Source organism: Anabrus simplex, chromosome 12 (genome assembly GCF_040414725.1).
Source record: "Anabrus simplex isolate iqAnaSimp1 chromosome 12, ASM4041472v1, whole genome shotgun sequence".
Taxonomy (NCBI): domain Eukaryota; kingdom Metazoa; phylum Arthropoda; class Insecta; order Orthoptera; family Tettigoniidae; genus Anabrus; species Anabrus simplex.
This window is the reverse complement of record NC_090276.1, coordinates 37,372,613-37,393,129: the sequence shown is the minus strand read 5'-3', so window position 1 is coordinate 37,393,129 and position 20,517 is coordinate 37,372,613. Positions and strand designations below refer to the sequence as shown.

Genomic DNA, 20,517 nt, shown 5'->3' with positions numbered 1-20,517 from the left:
CCTAACTACTGTATGCACGTCGAGTAAAAGGAAAGCTGCGGGTCGGATTTTCAGTAAGCGCACATCAGACTCTCAGCGTACATTGTGACTTAATGGTGGTTCGGATTGCACGTAATACTGCAGGTCCCGTGACTTAAAGAATATAGTAGGAACAATTATGTACAATTTTAAGCTTTCCTTCTGTCCGTACTTCCTTTCCCTTTTTTTCTTCCCTACCGTCCTTCACTTTCCTTCATTTCCTCTCCTAATCTTTATTCTCATCTTCTTTTGTTCCTACCTCTTCACCTTTTCCTCCTGACTTTCTCTTTCACCTCTTCTCTATTTTCCCTTCACCGCTTTCATGTTTCCTAACTCCTTCTTCGTCCCTTTTCTTCCTTCTTTCATTCTTTCTCTTTTTCACTTCCTTACTTCCTGTCTACATTTATTCCTACCAACCTGCTGACTCTTTTCCTTCATCCATTATCTTTTCTTTCCTTCCACGATAACCTTTTCTCTTCTGTGTCAGGTTCCTTTCCGTCTCTTTTCCTCCCTCAGTTCTCTTTCCTTTTCTTTCTTACTTCCGTCCTTCCTTTCTCTTTTCATTTCTTCTCAATTCCCTTCTCTATTTCTGATGATGTTATTGGCTTTACGTCCCACTAACTACTTTTCCACCGGGCGAGTTGGCTGTGCAGTTAGGGGCGCGCAGCTGTGAGCTCGCATCCGGGAGATAGTAGATTCGAATCCCACTGTCGGCAGCCCTGAAGATGGTTTTCCGTCGTTTCCAATTTGTACACCAGGCAAATGCTGGGGCTGTACCTTAATTAAGGCCACGGCCGCTTCCTTCCCATTCCTAGGCCTTTCCTGTCCCATCGTCGCCATAAGACCTATCTGTGTCAGTGCCACGTAAAGCCACTGATACGAGGCTGACGTATTTGAGCACCTTCAAATACCACCGGACTGAACCAGGATCAAAGCTGATAAACTGGGTCAGAAGGCCAGCGCCTCAACCGTCTGAGCCACTCAGCCCGGCCCTCTATTTCAGTTATCTCTTTTCTTCCCTTTCCTTTCCTTCCTCCACTCTTGTTTCTTTTCATCCTCACTTTCCTTTCTCCATCCTCTTTTCTCATCTTCCTTACTTCCGTCCTACCTTTCTGTTTCCTTTCCTTTTCCTCTTCCCTTACAACCTTTCTTCCTTTTCAATTCCCTACTACCATTCTATTTCCCTGTTTTACTCATTTCCTAGTTTCCTCCCTTTCTCCCTCCTTTTCTTTTCCAGTAATTACAATACAGGTTATAAGACAAAATTCAAATCATGCACGCAGGGCTGGTCTTTACAACGTCTAAATTCCCAGCCTTTCAACTGGTCTAACGTATGTCTTCAAACCTCGATCGCGGACAAACTTGAAATATCCACACCGTGAGAAAACTAGTTGAATATTCAAAAGAACTGAATACATAAAGTTCGTAGAAGTAAGGGCGGATGGAAATTTCTCTTTTTAGCTGACGTTCAAAAGAAATTATAACTTACGTCAGTCAGGAAACTTTCTAGAGCGTGAAAATCTCGAAGAAGAGTGAGTGAGCTAGTGACTGAACACTGGTATTGACAGAACATCAAAACTTGGGGAGTTCAACGCGAACATGCAAATTTTGTTACGTAAGGAAATGCAGCAGTAGCAACTTGGTGAGTTTTTTTATAATAATATCCGTGCTGACTTGAAAGAAAATCGGCTTCCTCAGCTTCTTTAAAAATAAAATAAAGAGAACACACAGAAGATCGAACTCCGAATGTAAATGACTCGCTTAACTGGGCTGTAATTTTATTTATGTCCGGCACAGACTGTGCGGGGGAAAATGTACACACACGGCTGATGATAGTGGGCTATTAAAATGGAACGTGACTTAAGTCATTACTGGCATCGTGACCTCAGCCATGGAATCTCCAGTTATACGTCACTGCTAATACCAAGATCTTAGCTAAGGGATCACCTACTTTTATGTGGCTGTTGATAGGTATGGTTGCTAGTATCGTCATATCAACAGTCACATTGAACTGGAAGTCCCTTGGCTGTTTTTTTGTTCGATTTGTTTTACGTTGCACCGACACAGATAGGTCTTAAGGCGACGTTGGGATAGGAAAGGGGTACGAGTGGGAAGGAAGCGGCCGTGGCCTTAATTGAAGTACAGCCCCAGCATTTGCCTGGTGTGAAGATGGGAAACCATGGAAAACCATCTTCAGGGCTGCCGACAGTGGGGTTTGAACCCACTATCTCCCGGTTGCAAGCTCACAGCTGCGCGCCCCTGATCGCACGGCCAACTCGCCCGCTATTATTATTATTATCATTATTATTATGTGCGTATGGACCCAATGGATCACGCAAGGCTCTAACGATTCTGTTTCCTGAGTTGCCAAACAGCTCTCATCCTTTCTCCGTGGATCCTTTTTCGTTCTTCTGTCCACTTTGCTCCAGTCTTCTTTTTCACTTCGTTCTCTGGTTGCACTTTCCATCCATTAACTTTTTCTTGTAGAGGTTTCTGTCCACGGTGTCATTTGAGTCATCTGGGCTTTTTCCAGATCCTTCTTCACTTCCAGTACCCATGGAATATTGTTTAGCTGTTCTATGTAGGTGAGAATCTTGTGTGTCAGTCTACTTGTCGGCAGTCTGCGGACGTGCCCATAAAATTTCAGTAATAGTAGTAGTATACATAACCGAATCATACCAATCTCAACAGAGTGGAGTCAAGATATCAGTAACACCACGTAAGGCGAAACCTTGTGTAGTTGGTAATTAAGAATTTTAATTATAAAGGTAAAGAAAAAGATGATAATTGTTGTTTAAAGGGGCATAACATCTAGGTCATCGGACCCTAATGGTACCAGGTGCAACGAAATGAAACGATAATTAAAACTTCAAAATGTATCCAGTGACTGAAATATAAAAACGAATGATGATGAAAAAATGACCATGAATCCAAAACAATCAAACCAAACCCCACGGAAGGGCCTTGGCCTACCAAGCGACCGCTACAGATTACGAAGTGCCGTGTGATCAGCACGACGAAACCAGACCGGGGCCACTATCTCACCGTCAGATACCTCCTCAATTCTAATCTTGTAGGCTGAGTGGACCTCGAACCAGCTCTCAGGTCCAGGTAAAATCCCTGACCTGGCTGGGAATCGAATCCGGGGCCTGCGGGTAAGAAGCAGGCACGGTAGCCCTAGACCACGGGGCCGGCATCCAAAACAATCAGTGGATCCAATTCACAATGCCTCAGAATATGAGGTGATGCTTGTTGTCCAAAGGGATCCAAAATCCAGGTCACCGGCTCCTCATAATTGTACCAACTACTGATAAAAAGCAGAACCATGGTGTTCCTGCTATAGTGGTATTAATCACAGGTAACGCAGAACCATGGTGTTCCTGCTATAGTGGTATTAATCACAGGTAACGCAGAACCATGGTGTTCCTGCTATAGTGGTATTAATCACAGGTAACGCAGAACCATGGTGTTCCTGCTATAGTGGTATTAATCACAGGTAACGCAGAACCATGGTGTTCCTGCTATAGTGGTATTAATCACAGGTAACGCAGAACCATGGTGTTCCTGCTATAGTGGTATTAATCACAGGTAACGCAGAACCATGGTGTTCCTGCTATAGTGGTATTAATCACAAGCAACGCAGAACCATGGTGTTCCTGCTATAGTGGTATTAATCACAGGTAACGCAGAACCATGGTGTTCCTGCTATAGTGGTATTAATCACAGGTAACGCAGAACCATGGTGTTCCTGCTATAGTGGTATTAATCACAAGCAACGCAGACACATGGCGTTCCTTACTTTGTGGGACTACTCACGGGTGTCGGTATTCCCCTGGTGTTCCTCACGTACTGGAACAAATCACAGGCCACGTATACTCTTGGTGCCTCTCACTTAGTGGTACTAATTATAGGCAATGTAGACCCACGGTTTATCACACATTATGGTACCACCCCAGGTAACGCACACCCGTTCTGAATACAGGGGAACCAACGCAGTTCAGTGGGGCGCATGGCAGTTCCTCCCGCACGCCCGCACCCCCGCCTCGGTGGAATGCACACGATGGTACTAATGACATGCAGCGCCCAGAAGACCCAGGGTGTTCCTCACATAATGGTACTAATCGCAAGTAACGTCGACCCATAGTGTTCCTCACATAATGGTACTAATCGCAAGTAATCTCCTGGTTCCGATTCCATCACCTCTTGGTCACCCCTTTTAGTCGCCTTTTAAAGAACAGGAGATACTCTGGGCGTATTCTTCGTCTGAGTCCCCCCAACAGGGCGTTAATTATGAAGAAAAAGGTATACAGTATTTAACAATGATGCCTGAAGTTAGACCGTGGGTGTGATGCGTATGATACAGCACATGGTGGCGCATTGATTAGGAAATGGATATTACGACTTGATATTTTCATTCGCTTATTTCTTCAAGACCAGTATTACTATCCACGACAAGTGATTTAAGACGCTCCACGCTTTTTTTTGTTTGTTTGTTAACGCACTTGTTTGTAAAGAATCGATAAGGACATAAAATAACATTGGAATGAAGTACAAGAAATTTGTTTTTGTTACACTAAGTTTTGGTTTGTATATTACTGTGAACAGCGGTATCTTACTGCGTGTTGAATGTTCATGGTTTCTTTTCGTTAATATATTTGTATATTTCTAGGGCGCTCTTCGTCTGGTGTTTCTGCAGACCTTCTGGAAGGCGAAACGAAAATATCCCCTCTGGCCGCACACCGAAGATTCCAGTATTTCATCGCCAAGAGGGATATAAAAGGAGGATCGCCACCAGCAGGAGACAGTCAGTGTCATTGTGCTGAAAGAAGAGAATAATGTTGTGGTGGAGTGTTGGAGAGAGTTGTCTAGTGTAAACTGGAAGAAAGTGACGGAGAGTCATGTTGAAGTGTTGTTGTTTTTGTTAATGTTGGTCGTGCTCTGTTATTGTCCAGTGATACGCGTTGAGTAGTTCATAGTGTGGAGTAGTTCACACGAGTTGAATGCGCGAGCTATCGGCCTTGTATGGAGTCGAGCAGAGTGCACAGTCGTCGTGTTGCGTGATAGTCAACGGACTTGAGTTCGAACCCAACTAAAGGAACTCTTGAGCGAAAAGACTGGTGCCTGTGTAGCGAAGTGGAAGGACAGCTGTCAATCAATATTACCCGTTCCGGGTAAAGACTGCCAAGCTGGAGACATATAGTGAGGACGAGAGACTATGAATTGCCATCAATTAGTGAACTATTATCATTCATTTTCAAGTATAATTGTTTGTGTGTAGTAGCCTACGCAGAATTTTGTTGGGAGGCAGGGGCAGTGTTAAAATTGTTCACAACTGACACTATCGGCATTTCAAATTTTGTGTACGATTATTGTTATATAAAGTTATATCAAGATTCATAATTACCCTAATAAAATCTTCTAAACATTATTTTTTAACAGCCTTAGGCTAAAAAAAATTTAACATCTGTTTCGTTTTTTGTAATAAAAATGCTTTTGCCACTGCCAAATAGCATTATTTAACTTGGGTTACAGAATAATACATTTTAGTCAACGATTTTTTTATATTTACACATTAACTATAGTAAAACACTCCGCATGGTATTCTGGAAAGGAGGAAAACCAGCACTAAATGACGCTGTGTCGATAGGACAGGATAAGATTAATAAAATGAATACTTACACACAGTCCGCCTCTGTGGTGTAGTGGTTAGCGTGATTAGCTGCCACCCCCGGAGGCCCGCGTTTGATTCCCGGCTCTGCCACGAAATTTGAAAAGTGGTATGAGGGCTGGAACGGGGTCCACTCAGCCTCGGGAGGTCAAATGAGTAGAGGTGGGTTCGATTCCCACCTCAGCCATCCTGGAAGTGGTTTTCCGTGGTTTCCCACTTCTCCTCCAGGCGAATGCCGGGATGGTACCTAACATAAGGCCACGGCCGCTTCCTTCCCTCTTCCTTGCCTATCCCTTCCAATCTACCCATCCCTCCACAAGGCCCCTGTTCAGCATAGCAGGTGAGGCCGCCTGGGCGAGGTACTGGTCATTCTCCCCAGCTGTATCCCCCGACCAAGAGTCTGAAGCTCCAGGACACTGCCCTTGAGGCGGTAGAGGTGGGATCCCTCGCTGAGTCCGAGGGAAAAACCGAACCTGGAGGGTAAACAGACGATGATGATGATGATGATGATGACATACACACAACATGCAACTCGTTCAGGATCCTTGTAAAAGGAAAGAAATAAAACCGCCATCAGACGAAATTCACGAAGTCAAAAACATGAGTACAGACAGCCATAAATCTATTCCACGTCAAAATATCACCATTCGTATAGAACTAATAAAAGACCTTGTCAGTGTAGATAAGGTCAAATCCAGACATCTGAAAAAGGATTCTGGAGGTTGCGAGAACGACCCAGTCCAGATTAGTACAGTATACGAAATACTGAGAGAACCGTCCTACATAGAAGACTTGCGGCTTACACTAGTGGTGGGAAAATCGAATACTTTTAATATTCGGATATCCTCCATCCGATTATTTAAATAATCGAATAAAATAATGGAATGAGTTTCAAGTACAACATCATTCAGTTATATCACACAGAATATTCAGATGCGTCATGAATCAAATTTTTCGTTTTAAGTGTGTGGAATGGATAATGGATTGAAATAAGCTAATAGATGAACTCTTATTAAAAATAGAAATACGCCCTTTTCCGAACGAATCTCCAAATGTTGAAACTAAATGAGTGAATTAACTGTCTTCATAACAACACTTGCCAACGGCCGTAGCCGTGTTGAAACACCGGATCCCGTGAGATCCCGAAGTTAAGCAACATTGGGCGTGGTCAGGAGTTGGATGGATTGCCACGCGCTGTTGGTGGTGGGGGTAAGGGAATGGAGGAGCGGAAAGGAACTGGCCACCCTACCGCACGTAAACTCAGGCTCAGGAATACCTCTGCGGAGGTTCGGACCTGCCTTCGGGCAGGAATAACCTTTACCTACCTACCTACCTATAACAACACTTAGATTACTCGCTATTCAATCGCCTCATTCAATTAAAATGCAGTTCCGAATGAATAATCGAAAAAATAATCGGATGAAAAAATATTCAGTATTCGAATGCCTCATTCAAATGAATGTTCGAAAAAATAATCAGATGAAAATATTCGATTGCGTCATTTTTTCGAATCGAAAAATAATCGATTATTTTGTATTCGATTATCCCATCACTAGCTTACACTGTCCCTGCTAATGGTCGCAATTTCTAGAAATAAGGTAACAAAAACCACAAGAAATTACTGAGACTTCTATGCGGCCGACGCCATGATAGAAGGTAGACCAAGGAGAATCACGATATAAGATAGCCTTGCAGTTCATGGATACCATCACAAAATATGCTATAATAAAATATTTCACTAGTCGAATGTGTATGTAGGTTGTGTAACAAATACCATATAACTCACTGCCGAAAGAGGGAAAATCAACTGTGGATTACATCAAAATTTAGTCTTAGACATGTATTAATGTATAAGTTCAGCGTTGCGCTTTTTGGGTATATGAATACTGTTATAATTTAACCTTTTCACTCCCAAGTTCGTTTCAGCGTTATGGACGCTCCATACCAGATTTTTCTGGAAGTTTCGACATTGGTTGAAAGAGGCTAAAAACTGCTTGTAGGTCTATTTCCATAGCTAATGCACAGTCATGGAGAGACAATATTAGCAAAGTTTTCTCTTGGCTCTTTTACCAGATGTAGCATCCGTGGCTCAGGTGGCAGCGCGCTGGCCTCTCAATGCTGGGTTCCACGGTTCAATTCCTGCTCATTCCATGTGAGATTTGTGCTGGACAAAGTGGAGGCGGGACAGATTTTTCTCCGGGTAATCAAGTTTTCCCGGTCACCCATCATTCCAGCAACACTCGCCAGTATTATTTCATTTCATCTGTCAGTCATTAATCATTGCCCGAGAGAAGTGCGACAGGCTTCTTTTTGCTAGTTGTTTTACGTCGCACCGACACAGATAGGTCTTACGGCGACGATGGGAGAGGAAAGGGCTAGGAGTGGGAAGGAAGCGGCCGTGGCCTCAATTAAGGTACAGCCCCCAGCATTTGCGTGGTGTGAAAATGGGAAACCATTTTCAGAGCTGCCGACAGTGGGGTTCGAACCTACTATCTCCCGAATACTGGATACTGGCCGCACTTAAGCGACTGCAGCTATCGAGCTCCGTGCGACAGGCTTCGGCAGCCGGCACAATTCCTATCCTCGCCGCTAGATGGGGCTTCATTCATTTCATTCCTGACCCGCTCGAATGACTGGAAACAGGCTCTGTGGATTTTCATTTTTCTTTCGCCAGAACTTGTCATTGGCGTGATAAATGTTTACAGCTGTATACATTAAAACTTAAAACTTCACTATACTAATTTAAGTCAGACTCATCACAATGTCTAAAATACAACCTTCCTTCATGCTTAATTTACACTTCTGTCTTGGAAGACTTGGAAGACAGAAGACAGCTGTCAAATAAAAACACTACGCACATCATTTTCGTCAAAATACGCCAAGACGATTGATAAACCGTCCGTCGTCTGAACAGAACGCGTGATGAACAACAGAAATACAGCGTCAGACTGAACTCGGAAGTGGAGAAGAATGCTTAGTTTGAAGCCCGAGTTAACTCGTGCATGGGATGGAAAAGGTTAAGAACTTGTTTGTAATGCAAACTTATATAGCCTTCCTTACACAACGGTTATGTAATGAGTCTTGCATAAACTTAGGGGTACGATCCACCAGAACCTCTACAATATATGTTACTCTCGCTACATAACGGAAGAACGGGCTAGGCTACATTTACTAATAACAAAAATAGTTTGCATTCTAACCTATCACAGAAGGTCGTTCGGGATCTTTGGTGACGATTTTGAAGGCCGCTGGCGGCGCTGTTATCAACATGAGCACGTCAAAACGAGGAGTGATAACTCACGTCAGAACTGAGAACGTGTGTGCAGAGTTTCGTGACGTTAGCTACAACAATACCGAAGCGGATTGACCCTTACTGGGAGGGCTACATAACAGCCCTTTCCGATGCTAAATATAGCTATTCTGCAATCCAAGGAATGTGCAAGAAGAGTGATTTCTTGATATCAAAGAACGGGATCAGTTCTGTATTGAATTTAAAAATAGGCAAAGGCCGACTGGGCTTAATTCCAGAAGAGAAAAACAGCCAAATTCACGATCAGCCACACACCGTACACCAGAGGGTGAGGAACGTGAAGGCCCTTATCTCAGGTGGTAACCCTGCCCCCCCACCCCACAATGGACTATCGCACTTAAGTTGGGGATGCCTGTTTCAACAGTTAACACCAACAAGGACCCGCAATCAGAAAAGTGGCATGAGTCCCGAGTTCACAAGTTGTTGCCTCGTCACATTTCGGAACGTCGCACTAACGCAAGAAAGCTGTATGAGGGCTATCTGGCAGGAGACAGAGGGAAAACTATGGTGACAGACGAAACATATGTATACCTTAGTGATTGCAACAAACCCCGCTCGATTTCCTACCGCCCTAGAGACAGAAAAAATGATCAAACATTGTATAAAGAATGCCAAGAAAGATTTACAAGGGTTTTCACGATCAACGGTGGACACTGCTATAAAAGCAAATTGACCATTCGCCGTGTCACTAATAATGGTTTAACATCCATTTACAACACAAATATCCCAGCACTGTATGGTAGGGCGAAAAATCAGGTATGAGTACATCAAGATAAAGCATCCGTTCACAGCTCTCGTTCCCCTCGTCTGTTCTTAGAGAGAATCTGCGCAATTCCTTTTACTGACATTTCAGCGAAGGCACCTAATGGATGACCCTTGGACTTCTGTGCATGTGAACTCCTAAAAAGGGGCGTCCAGGCACTATCAATGGCTTCTGGAAAGCCTGTCAGGAGTGGTATAAGACATGCTATCTCTGCGAAAAAGTCTGCTGCAATGGAATCAGGCTAAAGCATGAAATGCTGGATTTCCAATTGAGCAGGATCGTAAGCTAATTACCCTTGAAACATCGTCTCCAGAGATTCCGAACGACCTTCTGTAATTCCGGAGTCTAGTAATGTATAAGGTTGGATATTATCGAATTATGTACCTTTTGTGGCCATTTAGTTGCAATACATTCTTATTATTTGTATATACGATAGGTAAGACACTTTAACAGGATAATTCATCGAAGCAATCAAATAATTTCAAATAAATTTAACATAAGTCAAGTCTGGCACAGGCCAGAGTAAAGTGTAGCTTCCACTGAAGTCCCAGTCAACATCCATGGTTGTGACAATATGGAAGTTGCTGGGGTGTGGGTAGTGCTGAGTAATGACATTCAGAGCATGACTAATGCATCTGAGTGTTATGCAAGGTGCTGCTCATAGGGTCAGTCGTGCTGCAATAATACTTTCTGACCCAGTGAGGAAAGCAATGGCAAACTACCTCACTCCTCATTTTGCCTAGTACGCCTCATTTTGGTGCTGCCATTGGTTTTTGGGGTTTCCTTATAACTGCATAACCTTTGGTGGTGCTATTTGAGGATCCAACCAGCCTCTGGGCTGATGACCTGACAGACAGACACAAGTCAACATGGAACTCACGCAGGTTGAAGAATAAAAGAAGAATAAAATTGAAATGGTGAATCCACATTCCATGAAGTTTATATTTAAAAAAATATGAACTGTCAAATGCATAAACGTTAAAGGAACGTTCCACAACCAAATATGAACTCAGACTACCAGGTGAGTACCAATCGCCAGTATACAACATTTCACATCTGCACTGCAGAACTGTCAAAACAATATGTTTCACAGCAAGTTTACATGATGTTGGCCTTATTTTATTAAAAATGTAAGGTAAGGGTGAATTCTGCCCGAAGGCAGGTCCGAACCTCCGAAGAGGTGTGCCTGAGCCGGAGTTTACGTACGGTAGGGTGGCCAGTTCCTTTCCGCTCCTCCATTCCCTTACCCCCCCCCCCCCCACCAACAGCGCGTAGCAACCCATCCAAATCTTGACCACACCTAATGTTACCTAACTTCGGAGATCTCACGGGATCCGGTGTTTCAACACGGCTACGGCCTTATTTTATTACAAGGTCGGCATTATTACTGTGCCTTCTTAGCAAGTGGCACGGCTTTGATGATCCTTTCTCTCTTTCAGCAGGCGAGGAGGTGTATATGCTTTTACACCCACTACGCCAGTGAGAACACTCCCGCGTTCTCAGAATGTTGAGTGGCCGTAACTTGCGTCCCACGTCGAGTGATTTACTGTACCAGTGTTGCCAACTTATATTTTCAAGATCCGCTAAATACTACTAAAAATCCGCTAAAATTCCGCCAAGAAATCCGATCTCAAATAATGAGTAATAAAAATGAATAATAATAATAATAATAATAATAATAATAATAATAATAATAATAATAATAATAATAATAATAAAAGTAAATGTCTGCACTCACCTGATATGTGAGTTTCACTGGGATTAACCCCCTGCCTGCGAGCCGTCGAGCTAAAACTTGTAGGCGTTTTAGTGCCGGGTGCAAACTAGGTGAATCCCCTACTTCAAGGTCCACACACAAAACAGGCCACTTCATTAAACGGTCTTCCTTCATAGCATAAATAATATAAATGCTACTCTCTCACAGTTCCATTATCTGTCGTCATTGGTCAATTAAGAGATCAAGTACCCTTTCCCCACTCATTACAAATACCATGATCTCATAACATCGAATCTCAATAACACGTTTTCCTCATGTGACTGTTAGCTCCTGATAAGAAATGCGGAATAGCTCGAAGAAAGACTGGAGTACAAATAAAAAAACGTAAAATTGATAAACCACTAAATTCCGCTATAATAAATCCAGAATTCCGCCAAAAAATCCGCTGTCCGCTAAATTATATTTTTCTCCGCCGACAGTCTTCAAATTCCGCCTAATTTAGCGGAAAATCCGCTAAGTTGGTAACACTGTACCGTACGTGCCGCAGCCCCAAGTACAGGGATTATATTACATAACTAGCATATGTACCCGTTCTTCGCACGGGAATTGATAATCGATTTCACGATTCCTTAATGAATTTATGCGAAGTTACATGCCTGTATTCAAACATTTAATACGCCATGTTAAACTGATATTCTTCTACGAAAGAATATGGCAGTGACGTGTAGTACCGTAAAGCTGAACAAAGTGGAGACAGAATGGGGTAGATCACAGTTCCTGATCCGAAGTTGTGCGTAATTTCTCGGTTACTTATTGTTGTCCAACTGAAACCAGGAGTGACAGTGTGGCTGAAGGCTCATGACAATAACCTCCCTTATTATCTGTTCTATCAGCTGCCTCTGTGGATCAGCGGTAGAGTGTCGGCCTCCGAATCCCAAGATAGCGGGTTCAAACCCGGCAGAGGTAGTCGGATTTTTGAAGGGCGGAATAAAGTCCATTCGACACTCCATGTCGTACGATGTCGGCATGTAAAAGATCTCTGGTGACACATTTGGTGTTTACCCGACAAAATTCATTAAATCTCAGCCATAGACGCCCAAGAGAGTTTCGGTTTACTCTGTCTGCCATCTAGTGGGAGCCTAGAGTAAAACGGAACGTCGAAATTGACGAGCAGACAGTCAGATGGCGTCAAATTGAAATGTCTGCACACGGTAGCTGAGGCCATACGATTATTATTATTATTATTATTATTATTATTATTATTATTATTATTATTATCTGTTCTATCGCACAGAGTAAAAGGCTCTTTAGTTAAACCATTTAACCCAAACTGAAATGACACCACAGCCTGTAAAACAGTCCATTAACGATAACTCCTTTGTTATTCTTATATCCAAAAGGTGCACATGAAAAAACATTTTAGAAATTGATTTTCATTAAGACTGGTAGATTTCCATTCAGGTTGTTCATGTATATTTTGTGGGAGGGTAAAATTACTGTTCCTCAAAACCCTCAGTCCACTCCGGGTATATGGACCTGAAGAGCTACCTTTGGACAGGGGGATGGTAAATATGAAGTTTGGTTAAAATATTTCCAGTAGTAAGAAATATAGGCCTACTTTACACGGACCCGCTTTTAGGCCAAGTCCGCTCGAAGATTGACATCTTAATGAAATCTCCCTGATTAATCCTCGTATCGAAATAATGCGCATGAGAAAAAAAGTTTTAGAAATTGATTTCCATTAAGGGGACACTATAGTGAAATTTCTAACTTCTATATTTTTCAATGAATTTTTACCAAATTTTTCTGAGGTGTAACTCCTCAGATATAGTAATGCAACCAACTTTCAATATTGTACCTATACAACTTTTTGAGTAGGATTTTTTTATTTTCCCTTTACCAGCATCGTTAAAAAAAAGTCCCTTGCATCACAATATTTTTCCATTTGGCACCAAATGTTGCACAACAAACATCAGCATCAGAGTTTGTTGTTTGAGAAATATATTCGCCTGTAGAATTTTTTAATTTTAATGTTTAAATTTTTTAATAAAAATATGTGTACACATATGCAGCCAATCCCTGTTATGAATGGTGTGAAAATATCGCTCATAGGGTCAGTTAGTGCATGCATTTCAGTGGGCTTGGCAGACTGATATGTAATAGCAACTTCTGGCTCGGTGAGGAAAGCAACGGGAAACTACCTCACTCCTCATTTCCCTAGTACGCCTCTTCAGTGATGCCTAGGCTGTTTATGACAGCTGTTGGCGGAGCTGTGGAGGATCAAACCAGCCTTCGGGCTGAATACCCAACATACAACATACATGTGTACACATAACATTTCGTAGGTCAAAAAAATTGAATCACCTTAAACAGCAAAATGCACACTGACTACTGTGTAAACTTTCACCTACATCAGACAAAAATTGCATGATAAGGCATTATTTTTCTTAAGTGTTGTAACACACCCCATATTGAAGTCATTTACAGCACTCACAATACCAAACTGAAGTTTATTCCTAGTACCAAATACTTCTTTTGGACTATTATTCCAAAAAGCACTGTGAAGGCTCTCATTTGGATTTTGTGTCATCCCTTTTGTGCACCTTTCTAGCAGTCTTAAAGAATACCACATCTGCTACTCACTTCTTAGATTACATTTGAAATCCAAATGAGAGAGACGTAAGAAAGGGATTATTTCTTAGCAGCAACTGGAAGGGCGTGTCCAGTAGAGCATGGGACAGCTAAATGCTAGCGAAGCGCCATTTAGAGGAGGTGCTGTGGGCTTTAAAAATGGCGGCATTTAAAAAATACAAGCATTTTTCGAAAGAACACACATCAGGGTATTTTATAGAGTTCTAAACCCAATTTTGATATTTTCCTCGAAATTCATGAAAGGTAGGTAGATTTCCATTAAGTTTGGTTGTGTATATTTTCTGGAAGTGCAAAAATCAAAGTTTCGGTTTCATATAAACCCCCAGTCAATTCAGGGATTTAGAAACAATAACAGCCCTAAAACCTATCCAAGGACAGGCGGATTCTGAATATGAAGCTTGGTACAAATATATCCAGTAGTTTTCAAGTTATAAGATCTCAAACAGACACCAAAGCTAAAAATATGCAGATGGTCATTATTACGCCTGAAACGGATAACCAAATGAAAATTTCGCCAAAATAGTCAAAGTCAAGACACACAGTCGTTGTGTGTTCCTGACAGGTGCGATTTTATTTATATAATATGGAAAAAGGAGAGCGCGGACTATATCTTATGTCAACAGATTTTGTTACTCTGAAAGTGAGAAATTAGAGAGAGAATTCTATTATGGATTTTTTTTAAAGATACTCAAATATAAATACGCATCTTTAAAGCTTCCAGGGAGGAGGGGCGGTCAAACCCGGTAAACCTCCCTTGCGAACGCCTCTGTGTATCTATGTGTGTGTATATACTAATTGGGTCAACCTACATTAAATCAGACTATAAAACAGACTAGGCGATAAAACTCGGGACATTGAGATGTCCCCTGACAAGTTGAGAAATTGAGGTGCGTGTTAGCGTGCCGAGTTGAAACACGGCCGTCATCTCGTCGCCAAGTCTACACTGTCAGAAGACAAACTTGAATGCAGCATTCTGTCAATAATAAGCCCTACACGATAGTTTGACCTACTGTACCTTCGACTGGGACGGCGAGTACAAGCATTCAAACGTATACGCTAGCCAGCTTTCCCTACACCCTGGCAGGGGCGCGGTGCGAACTATCACTAGCATGTGGACTTGGCCCTGATTTACGGATTTACAGTAATAATTATTTCATAAACATGTTAACGTCATTGTTATCTTTTAATGTTCAAAGTTTTAAATCTCTATGTTTAAAAATGTCTAAATGATTTTAGTTTTTGGAACTGAAAAAATTGAGGTTAGGTTCGTCGTCATGTTGACTTGCATTTCGCTGGTTAACGTTAAGATAATTGTCATTTTTACTTTCAGCAGCAGCAGCAGTAGTAGTAGTAATTTGAGGCGTGGTAACACAGTTAGGCCTAATATCTGTCACATGAACTGTTTCTGTCTCGCTGTTTTCATCACTAGAAGATATATCACTGCAACATTTTTTTTGAAAAACGCTACTTGTTCGGGGCGTCATCCCATGTGGATCTTTTGCCCCTACTGGCACCATATTGTATGAGCCTGCGTGTTATTGGAATTAGTGTTGGCTACTGAATGCATGATTCGAAGCAGTGTATCGATTCATTCAAGTGTCCGAGTGAATCGATTCACAGGAACGGCGAGCTCACGGCACACGATTCAGCTTACTCCCAGCGGACAGTGCTGAGTGGCGCACTCACTGGATGTTGACGGGGAGCCGAGCTTCCGCTGCAGCGAGACAGTGAATCATGGCACATCGAAAGAATCGTGAACGAGCGCGGCTCAGTGAACACATGATACACACGGCTCCTTATCGGCTCACTGGACACGCGGAGAGCCGAGCTTCCGCTGCAGCGAGACATACAGTGAGCCATGGCACACGGAAAGAATCGTGAACGAGCCGGCTCAGTGAGACACAAGATACGCACGGCTCCTTATCGGCTCACTGCAGCGAGATACAGCGAGCCATGCTACACTGAAAGAATCGTATGCTATAATGGACTCTCGAGCTCAGCTCATTTGAAAATAATACCCATTTGAATTCACTGTCCTCTTCTTACAGGGAGGTTTAAATAATAGATGGATTTATTTGCAGTGTTAAAAAGGTAGTCACAACATAATTCTGAGGTAACTAGTAAGTAGGTAGGTTAGTTTATTAGTTTAATGAATCTTAGTATTATAACTTAACTGACATTTGACAATTAAACTCGACTCTAGCCTGCCCTATGACTATGAGTCATGCTCAGGACCACTCAAAAGTACCTGTTTTATATTGGGAAGAACGGCTCAGCATTTTCTCAGTTCATATGTCACATCGTTGCACAAGACTTCAATCATATGTGGACAGACGCAATAAACTTAACCAACAGTATGTTGAATCAGAAAACCAGCGGGCTACTGTACATCTCGGATAGCCTATACAAAATAAGACGATTTAAAAAAATCCTCAGCTGATAGAAAAATACATATTTTCAAAAATGACTGAGCGAGTTGTCGTGCGGTTAATATCGCGTGGCTATGCGCTTGCATTCGGGGGATGGTGGGTTTGAATCCCACCGTCGGCAGCCGTTAAGATGGTTTTCCGTAGTTTCCCCATTTTCACACCAGGAAATGCTGGGACTGTACCTTAATTCAGGCCATGGCTGCTACCTTCCTAATCCTAACCTTTCCCACCCTGCGTCGCCGGAAACCTTCGATGTATTAGAGTAACTAGCATTTTATCTAAGAAAGGAATTCATAGTATGAAGACCAGACGGCAGCTGCGAGCACTGAATGCTGTTGCTGCTGTCTTACCAGCACATACTACACAGATGCAGTAGGAGCGGTGACCAATGAGCCGTGAATCGGATCACTGTATCGATTCAGTAACGTGAACGGAATCAAATGAATCGATTCAGTAAAATGAATCGAATGTCCCATCACTAATTGGAATGGCAGTAGTGTTGAATGTTGTGTGTAAGGAAAGGACGATTAAGGATGTCACAAACGCCCAGTCCCCAGGCCAGGGATATTAATCATTACAATTAAAAACCCCTGATCCGGCCGGGAATCGAACCCGGGGCCGCCGGGTGACAGGCGGACGCGTTGCCCCCTACACCGGGGGGCCGGACTCCTAACAACATAGCCTGAATGTAATTTTAACACACATGTTCCGAATAATATTTTACCATCTTACCCTACTCAAATTCGCAGTATAACAAGCAAAAACAAGATGAAAGCAATACCTCGCGCCAAATAACTTGCCGCGCAACGTTCGTGGCGCACACGACATGGCCAGCGCGTACCAACCTATCAAAGAAATAAGAATGTTATATTCTCTTTGTCAGAGAGAAAATGGAATTTACTTGTAGCTAGAGATTCCATGCATCAGCCAACATCCATACGCAAATTATCTGTTGCGTTAAACCTGAACAAATGGTATTTGAAAACCGGCCCTTACGGCATCGTATGTCATCGGATCGTGACAGTTTTACGATTCACAGAGCATCGGCTTACATCGGATCTTGACAGCCACTGGGTGTGGTACCAAATACAGTAGTGACAATACGCGACACTCTGCGAGATATCGAGGGACAGCGATTAGAGCTCTGTCTAGCGGAGTGACCTGAGAGTTACTGATTCTGTCATAAGAGCACGTGTATTTGTTTGTGAAGTTTTTGGCGTTATTTATGCGTTTACATTAAGTTGACATAAGTAAATAGTAGCGTGTGTCATTCCTTTATATCTCCTGTCAGTATGAGTGGAAAGATATGTGCTGCATTTGGCTGCAATAATTATGAAGGCAGAAGGATTTGCAGTCTTTCTCCCGTTTCCCTCGTGACAAGAAAATGTAAGTAAATAGTGTTTGCATATATATCTTCCAGTTACAAAGATACTTTTATAGAAGGCTTACTTCCTAAATTTCTGACCTGCGCGACCCATATTTTAACTGGCTTAAAATATAATAAGCTTATTTTATTGTATAGTGCAGCAGTTAACCTTCAATACCAATGTGTTGTTGTAGGTGTGATCTGTGGGTTTTGATTTAATTCAGGAAAATGCATATGCATATGTGTGTGGCTGGTTGTGTTCCAAGTTACCCCCTTTGGAATGCCGTAATGCGTTGTCAAGCACTGAAGAAAATATGGGTGATTTAAGAAATGTGATGATGCCCCAAATTTGCTTTACTCTAATGTAATGGAAAGTATTGCTTATAGGGAAATTTTGTATGTTCTTTCTTTCTGTTAGTAGGCGTCGAGTTAAAAGGAAAATTGTCCAGCTCTTAAACGTAAATTCTTTTAATCATGTGTGTAAGGAATGTGCCGATATTTTTATTGACATGTGCCTTAATGTGATGATACAATGCTATTAAATGAGAAAAAAGACAAATCTAGCCGTGAAAGTTCAGGTAGGAATACTAAAGCTAAAAAAGTAATGCATAAATGAAAGATCAAGCCCTTTCACAGCAGCAGTCCATTTCACATCTTGGTTGTATGTCTAATTTCAGTCTTTAAATAATAACCTGTTACCGGTAAATAAATTTTCATTTATTTATCCAGAATTGCTTTAACAACTTTGAAGTAAATATCTTAGTAACACTTTCATTCTAGACGAAATTTATTTTTCCATTTCCGTATATGCATTTCCATGATATTGGAATTTAGCGCTAATTTTCAGGTCACGCCACTAGGAGCGCCACTTGCGAATTGTCTCCCATTTTAACAAGGCTAAATGAGGAAGTGTCCCGTATTGTCTCTACTGTATTTGGTGGTACTAATCACAGGCAACGGCCAGACCCATGGTGTTCCTCGAAACGCAAGTGAGCGCTAACTAAATTCAGGCACTACAACATGGTAATTAAACCAGAAAGTGTCTATGTTACAGATTGTATGTTCATAATAATGTTATTGGCTTTACGTCCAACTAACAACTTTCACGGTTATCGGAGACGCCGAGGTGCCAGAATTTAGTCCTCCAGGAGTTCTCTTACGTGCCAGTAAATCTACTGGAACGAGGCTGATGTATATGAGCACCTCAAATACCACCGGACTGAGTCGGGTTCGAACCTGCCAAGATGGGGTCAGAAGGCCAGCGCCTCAACCGTCTGAGCCACTCAGCCCGGCAGGTGTATGCTCTCCATGAAATCAGGAGAAATAAAAGTGCTAGGGGACAAAAGGATTTTTTATGAAGACCTCTACAAAAAGAAGGAAACTGAAATAATATCTGATACGATCAGGAAGAGGAGAGTTAGGTTCTTTGGTCACAGAATGAGGATGGATAATACCAGACTCACAAAACAAGAGTAAGAATGCCAGTCAGTGGATGAAGAGTATAAAGATAGCAGAGAAGGAAATAACAGCCGATATAATAGAGGACAGAACAACTTTCAGGAAACTGATACAAAATTTCAAGATTTTGCAGAAGAAAGAAAAGAAGGAACGGAATAACATCTGGGCAGAAAAGAGGAGGAAAAACAGTGAAATAATGAAGAACTATTGGAAAGCAAGAAAGGAAGCTGGAAATGAATGCAGTGGGTTATTTTACGAGGTCATAACATGGCCAAAATCGAGAAAAGAAGAATATATCTTGTGCATTATCAGATCCTATAGTGATTAAAACGAGGGTCCCACAAGGGAGTATTATTGGACAATTACTTTTTATAATGCACACAAATGATGGAATATAAGACAGTCTGTGCTGGCACAAGGTTGCACCTTACCTTCTTTACACGATCGGCCAGTGACAAGCGCGACAGCTGCTCGATAAAAATTCGCGAACATCGCACGTTCACAATGAGATCTACACCGCACAGAGTACAAGAAGCTAGTGGCGTTGTTCAATCATAAATTTGTTCCGTTTGTTTATCTAAGAACGTGTTGGGTGCATGAGAGCTTCGTGCTTCCCCGTTCTTTCAGGGGCTAATGACTCATGAGATAACTGACCTCGAACTCGGGATACGAAAATAGTGTCTCAGCAAGAAGCATGGCAGCAGAGCGCGTGCCGCATTTTCTATCACTGTTTAAAAGCTTGCACAGTTCCTGGTTTAAAGTCCACTCGTATTTCTAGCCTTGAAATTAGCAGCAGTACACTGCTACCACGATCAGATTAACAATGCGGGTTGGTTGGTACTGTTAGCTCTGATAAATGGCTGAATTTCTAGGAAATAGGACTCCGCGAATTTGGAGAAGATGAATCATTATCTGATCTTGTAGTGATTAAGACGAGCGCCCCGCAAGGGACTGTTCTTGGACCTTCCCTTTTTCTAACGTACAGTATATAAATGCGTAAATATAAGATAGTCTATGGTATGTTGTGTACCAGAGAATACTGAAATTCTTTGGTCAAATTATGAGCAGAAAGGATGACAATCTCGAAAACTATCGAATGAAAAGTTTATGAAAAAAGGTCGCGAGGATGAGCCGCA

General features: G+C 42.1%; 2 protein-coding genes across 2 annotated transcripts in view; one reads left to right on the top strand and one right to left on the bottom strand.

The window, feature by feature from the left end:
* Window positions 1-5,436, top strand: part of Dph5 (diphthine methyl ester synthase) — a 306,310-nt gene extending 300,874 nt beyond the window's left edge. Inside the window, exon 6 of the transcript XR_011018859.1 lies at window positions 4,688-5,436. The gene's annotated coding sequence lies outside the window, so the exon portion shown is untranslated. The remainder of the gene's footprint in view (window positions 1-4,687) is intronic.
* The window catches only part of LOC136884094 (platelet binding protein GspB), a 170,886-nt gene extending 151,002 nt beyond the window's left edge, over window positions 1-19,884 (bottom strand). Inside the window, exon 1 of the mRNA XM_067156126.2 lies at window positions 19,813-19,884. Within this exon, the coding sequence (XP_067012227.2) occupies window positions 19,813-19,873 (61 nt within the window). The 5' untranslated portion in view covers window positions 19,874-19,884. The remainder of the gene's footprint in view (window positions 1-19,812) is intronic.
* Between the last annotated feature and the right edge of the window lie 633 nt (window positions 19,885-20,517).